This window comes from Limulus polyphemus, unplaced genomic scaffold, assembly GCF_000517525.1.
Source record: "Limulus polyphemus unplaced genomic scaffold, Limulus_polyphemus-2.1.2 Scaffold3566, whole genome shotgun sequence".
NCBI lineage: Eukaryota > Metazoa > Arthropoda > Merostomata > Xiphosura > Limulidae > Limulus > Limulus polyphemus.
In genome coordinates, this window is record NW_013669176.1 from 46,857 (window position 1) to 53,386 (window position 6,530).

The 6,530-nt window shown below is 34.5% G+C and overlaps 1 protein-coding gene across 4 annotated transcripts in view; it reads left to right on the forward strand.

The window, feature by feature from the left end:
• LOC106469599 (GATOR complex protein WDR24-like) overlaps window positions 1–2,775 on the forward strand; it is a 23,827-nt gene extending 21,052 nt beyond the window's left edge. For all 4 annotated transcript variants that reach the window (XM_022398173.1, XM_022398172.1, XM_013930101.2 and 1 more), the window contains 2 exons: window positions 203–395; window positions 2,048–2,775. In XM_022398173.1, coding sequence (XP_022253881.1) covers window positions 203–395; window positions 2,048–2,183 — 329 coding nt within the window. In that variant the 3' untranslated portion in view covers window positions 2,184–2,775. The remainder of the gene's footprint in view (window positions 1–202; window positions 396–2,047) is intronic.
• The last annotated feature ends 3,755 nt before the right edge of the window (window positions 2,776–6,530 follow it).

Sequence of the window (6,530 nt, forward strand, 5' to 3'; positions counted from 1 at the left end):
GTACAGCTCAGATAATTATTGTATGCTCTATGTGTGGCTGTGCGTACAGCTCAGATAATTATTGTATGCTCTATGTGTGGCTGTGCGTACAGCTCAGATAATTATAGTATGATCTATGTGTGGCTTTATGTACAGCTCAGATAATTATTGTATGCTCTATACATGTATTTGTTTTTTATACTGGTACTTCAATTTTCCACAGAAATACTGTCATGTTTTCAGTTGTGGAACGTTGCCAATAAGGTGATCTCTCTCAGCACCATTTCTTCCATTAGCTCCCTAAATCAGCAGTCCACAACAATACACACCCTGTGTGGAAACTGTCGAAGACAGATGACCAGAATTGGATGGTTTTGTGACAGGTGCAAGATTATGCCCACCCAATGTAGCGTTTGGTACGTCTGTTTAACTAGTTGTTTTAAATGTGATAGTATTACAGTTTTATAAATATGCTCTTTGATTTTAAGGTATAATAAAATACTTGTAGATAAATGTTGAAACTAAAGAATATTCTATTCATCAAGTTGTGAAAAGTCAGCGTATAGGATATATTGTGGCTGTATGCTCGGAAATACGAGGTGGCCATTTTCTGAACATTAGGGCTTAGTGACTGAACAAAATAGTCTAAATTATCAATGTTGACAAATTTCAGGAAAGTTTTTTTTTTTTTTGCTTATATCTAATGGTTGTGGCCCATAGTGTATGAAAATATATAACGATAAAGAAAATGTGAAGAACACTAGAATTTTCAAGTCCAAAACAGAAGATGTACCACTGATTAGTATTTTAACAGAACCCTTTTAATTTTTAACCCCAAATTATGCTACCACACCCTTTAAATTCTGTTTTATAGATTTTGTATATTGTGTTCCTGTAAATTTGTTATGGGGTGTGAAATGAAGCAACAACACCATTGAGACTGTTGTCATTTAAGTATGCGTCCTTCTGCAACCAAATCTAGATGTTTTTATAACGTTGAATAAAGTATCGACCAATCGGAAACCATATTGATAATTATCATATTCAGAAGCTGGCCCTGCCCTACGAGATTTAGCAGAAAGATGTCAAAATGATGAAAGCCATCTAGCCAAGAAAGTGTATCATGGGAGGAAAGGAATTTCATATCAGGATGTCATCCTCATTACAAAGAAACTGTAAAAGTACAACCATAAATAAATTTACTGTTTAAATGATACACATTAAGTGGAGGTAAAAGTCTAAAAAAAAAAATCAACCACAAAAATTACGGTATAATAAATTGGATTCCAGTACAGAACTGACATTTTGAGACACAACCCTAACACTAAAACACGACAAAAATCAAGAAAACGGAGGCAAAAGTTACTGGTAAATTTAATAGCTAAATAGTACCCATAAAAACAAACTAAAGGTGAAAATCTACCACAATTAGAAATGTCATCTTGATACAGAAATCTTGTTAATATTAGTGTTGCAGGAATGTGTCAAGATGCTGCTAATTGATAGTACAGTAAATTTTCCAAAATAACTGAAAACCCTACAGTTTGTATTCTTTGATCGATAGATTTAAACACTTTTTATGATGGGAAAGTGACTGCAGAAGTTAAATTATTCCTATTTTTCTGCTCAAATACCAGTTATGTAGTAATTTGTTAAGTTGGTCGGCATCTCTAGAATGGCGATACATAATGTTTCTGGTAAACTTTACTTTTTAGTGGTATTTTCAACGTTAGGGATAGTTTAAAAATGTATTGGAGTCACTTCAGTTTTGCGATGTCATTTATTTTAGGGTTATTGTGACAGTATAATATATACTTAAATTTTATGCATTACATAGATCATCTGGAAGAGATGACTTGCTCTCACATTAACAATAGTTGAATTGATTTCAGTTAATTTCTTTAATACCAACTGTATGGTACTAATTATATAGCAACATTTATCTTATCTTGTATGTATGATTATATGGCTATATAATAAAATATATATAGTTAACAGTAAGTAAAAGCTTGACCATTTTTTTCCTTCGTCATACAGATACATTTTATTTTACTTTCTTTAACAACAGTCACCAAGCCGTGAGAGGTCTGTATGCATGGTGTCAAGGTTGTGCACATGGTGGTCATCTTCAGCATATCCAAGAGTGGCTACAATACCATCCATGGTGTCCTACTGGTTGTGGACATCTCTGTGAATACACTTAAAGTGCTAATTACACTAGCAAAACCATGTATATCTAAAAAATATATTGATGTAAGAGAAAACCAAATATTTTGTATGATGTTGTAGAGGTACTTGATATTAATATTGAACTTTTTTTTTAATTTATATAAATATATATTTCTATCTATTGATGTGTCTGGTGTACATATCCAGAAGTGATTAAAAGATTAGTTCAGAGTGTTTGTTTTGGGCATTAATAGTTTGTTGCCTATTAGCATATTCCTTTATAGCTCTTTTTGTACAGACGTAAGAAGATTATGGATGATCATAGCTCAAAATGTTAGAAATAACAAATATGATGTTTTATGTTATGTTCATTAAGCCTTTTTTAATGGGTATTAATTTTCCAGTTCATCATATTTTATTTCTTGGCCAAAGTGATCATAGGATTACAAATTAAAGAGATTTTAAAGTTCAGCCTTTTGGAATGAATATTCTTTGTTTTTGGATTTTACTTGACAGTATACATGTTAACATTCAAGAAAGGATGTAGTAATACTACACTGGATTAACCAAAAAAATATTTATTTAAGCAGTTATTTGATAAATCACTTTAATAAATCTGTTTTTTTTCTAACTGCCTTCCTTGTTAATGAAGTGACATTGTCACACCATTATTGATGTGTTCCTTTAGATGCTGTATCTTGTTGCTGTGGAGTGACATTGTCACACCATTATTGATGTGTTCCTCTAGGTGCTGCATATTGTGGATTTCCACACCTAAACAAGGGATTTGGTATATCCAACCTTCACTTTCACACATCTAAATTATATTGTTACTACCTTAGCCAATTAAAAGTATTATTTAAATAAGAATCCACGTTTAAAGTACCTTTTATAACAGAGCATATTACATAATAGTTGTGTACTTGAGAATGATTGCATCAGTGATTGAAATGTCTTGCCTGTTTTAAAAAATATTCTCCCTCATTATAAATGCTGTAACTCTCAATAAAATAATTATTCTTTTTATAGTCATAAACCAATACTTTTTTTTTTGTTACTCAAAATTATATTTCTTCAAAATAGGTTCTGATCAGAACTAAGAAGGGTAATCAAAATACGTTCGTTTCAAACATCACAGTTAGCCAAGGAAACTCAATAATGTACAAAATAACAAATGAATAAGATAAAAACACACTGCTAAGTTAATGTTCCAAACACTAATTTCAGGTAAGTATAAGAGGAATTATTCTCTAAAAGGTAATGATCCTTGCTGTCATTTGCCTATTCAAAAAAAAGTTGCTGAAACACACATTTTGAACTGATAGACTAAAAGGAAAACAGTTACTCAACAGCACTCACTAATCAAATAATGGGATTTGAGTCACATTTGTAATGAATCCAAGGCCCCAAAGTGTGGAGTGCGGCTTTGCGCAAATGGGACGTGAACAATGGACCCTCCTATTTACAGTCCGGCAAGCTAACCACTATGCCATACCTGGTCCAAAGGAATAATGATTGTTTTCGGAATAAATTAAATTTATTCTGGATATTCTATTGAATTTTGGAGCGTTTTAACGAGGTGAATTTATTACAAATGAATTATTCACACTAAATAAATCAGCAATATATACATTTCACTAATAACATTGTAAGTCCTCTTTCAACTCCAAAAGACGTTTAAGAAAAGAGATTAACGTGTACCATAGGAATACATGTAGTAAGTGGCCAGCCGTACAAAAGAAGATACCACGATAAAACTGGAGTTCACACCGAGAGTTGTCAAACGTGCCTTAGATATTTGGGATCAAACGGCGCCGTCCCTGAACCCAAGATAAAATTTAATTAATATTTATAATAATTTTTCGTTTTTGTGAAGGTTTAGTTTATAATGTGCACAAGCTCATTGTTATACTTCCATGCAAAACTCAACTTTAATTTTTATATCCAGTGTGACTCAAAGTAAATATGTTTACAATAGTTTGTTTGGTTGTTTTGAATATTCGTGCAAAGACATACAAGGGCTATTTGTGCTAGCCGTCCTTAAAAAAGGGGGGTGGGGCTATAAGCCATCCCAACTAGGATGTTGGACACACTGGTGATCTACAAGTCTTGAAAGCAAAGCCTCCCCATCCCCTAGAAAAGGCTGGCACTGGATCTGCTCAAGTTATTTCGTAGTTTAATATTGAACACTGTCTACTTTGAATTCAAAAGCCGACAAGCTTACTTATGTAGCCCAAACTCTTTCCTCAAACTTGTACAATACAAATTATGTAGGGGAATATTCCAAGCCCAAGGTTTTAACCCTTTCACTGCGGCTGAGATAAAAGTTTCCCAGTACACCCACCGCCCTCACATTGCGACTGGAACAAATGCTTCCCACTGTCGACGCTGTTTACCCTTCCTTTGCTGGGTCCAGGTTCATCATCACTAGATGGAGAGCCAGCATCCTCTTGTCTCATTGCCTCTTCAGCGTCACAGATTTGAACACTACTTGACCCGCTTTCACTATCTTCTAAGCTATACGAGTCAAGCATATTTACATAGTAATCAGGGTTACTAACCGCCGCTCTAGCGATGTGGGCATGGTCGGCACACAGTTGTGGTATATTCCATTTAGGCATCTTGTTGGTTACTGAAGGGTTGAGCGGAAAACTATATATCAACACTAGGTGGGATGACAACAAATACTGTCCAACCCATTTTACTCCCGTACGTCACGCGTCGTAATTTTGAATGACTATGGCAAACATTTTCCCAGTTGTAGTGTGAGGGGGGGCGCGACACTGGGAAAAATACGACCTAGCCATGGTGAATGGGTTAATCGCTATTCACACACTACACAACAAATAACATCATATAATGAAATACAAAGCAAATCAATAATTTGGTTTGGATTGAGTTCCTAATGGACCGTTCCTACCACAAGAAACAAAGCAAAGATAGTCCATTAGAAATTTCAACCCGAAATTGTCTGTGCTGCCTGAAACGCCAATTAACGAAACAAAAAGTAGAACGACATGCTACCGTACAATACAATTTAAATGCAGACTGAATAATAAATAATGTGGAAGTTAATTTTCTCTATGATAAATATTCAGCATTTAGCGGCACACCTAACTAACAATATTATATGACAGTTAAAAAAATTATTACATCTAAAACCAGTTGGATCATTATTGTGAATATTAACTAAAAATACTGCTTTCAACACCCGTTAAATACATATTTTTATTATGCAGTGTTTCGACTATAGGCTTACTTTGGCCAAACTAACTACTCTGTAACTCGGTGGTTCTTAACCCTTGCCAAGCCATTTTGAGTGGGTTGCAAAGGACCTCCTGTGACTGTCTGAGTGAAAGAAATACCTTTGTTGCAATGTTTAACATGTAATTTTGTTTTTCTTTAAGCGTTATTGATCAATTTTTTTCAAATGACATCCAAATTAAGCAACCCAGTAAACTACATAAACATAATTTTGTTTTATCTCTGTAATTATCATAATTGCTCGGTTGAAGAAACATTACAGATGTCGGCATGACGCTCTTTCCAATAAGATATATTTTGGAAGTTAATTTCGGATATACCTAGCTATAGACCATTTTATATCCAAGTTAAATACACATAATTTGATTGAAAACAAACTTATATAACCAGGTGCTTCATAATTGACAAAAGTAAGCAATTTACAGGCTTTATGACGATTACTTGAAATTACCCTGTTAGGAACGATAGTCAGTGATACAGTGAGTTGTTTCAAAAAAAGATTTTTCGCATTATGATGGTAAATTTCAAATAATTTTGAATCGAATTAATAGTAATTGGTACTGAATCCTGTTGAAAAGTTATGTCACTTAGCCAGCAGCATCTCTTTCTTTGAAGACTTATAAAAAAGACCAATGACACGTCACAGAAAATGGCCAACCCACGTGCATTTGTGGTTAAAGGCGAGGCCAAAAATAAAATAAATTGTAGTGTGCGTATGGTAACATACTCCAAATGATAGTTTAATGAATAAGCAGAGATATTAATCTGTTTTGAAACATTACGTAAAGGGCTCAGCCTGGCCAGGTGGTTAGGGCGCTCGACTCGCAATCTGTGGGTCGGGAGTTCGAATCTTCGTCACACCAAACATGCTCGCACTTTCAGCCGTAGGGGCGTTATAATGTGATGGTCAATCCCACTATTCATTGGTACCAAGAGTTGGCGGTGATGACTAGCTGCCTTCCCTCTAGTCTTACACTGCTAAATTAGGGACGGCTAGCACAGATAGCCCTCGTGTAGCTTTGCGCGAAATCCAAAACAAACATTACGTAAAAAATTCCACGGAAATTAACAGAGTTTACAAAACATCAACCGATCGTATAAGAAACTGACACAAAACC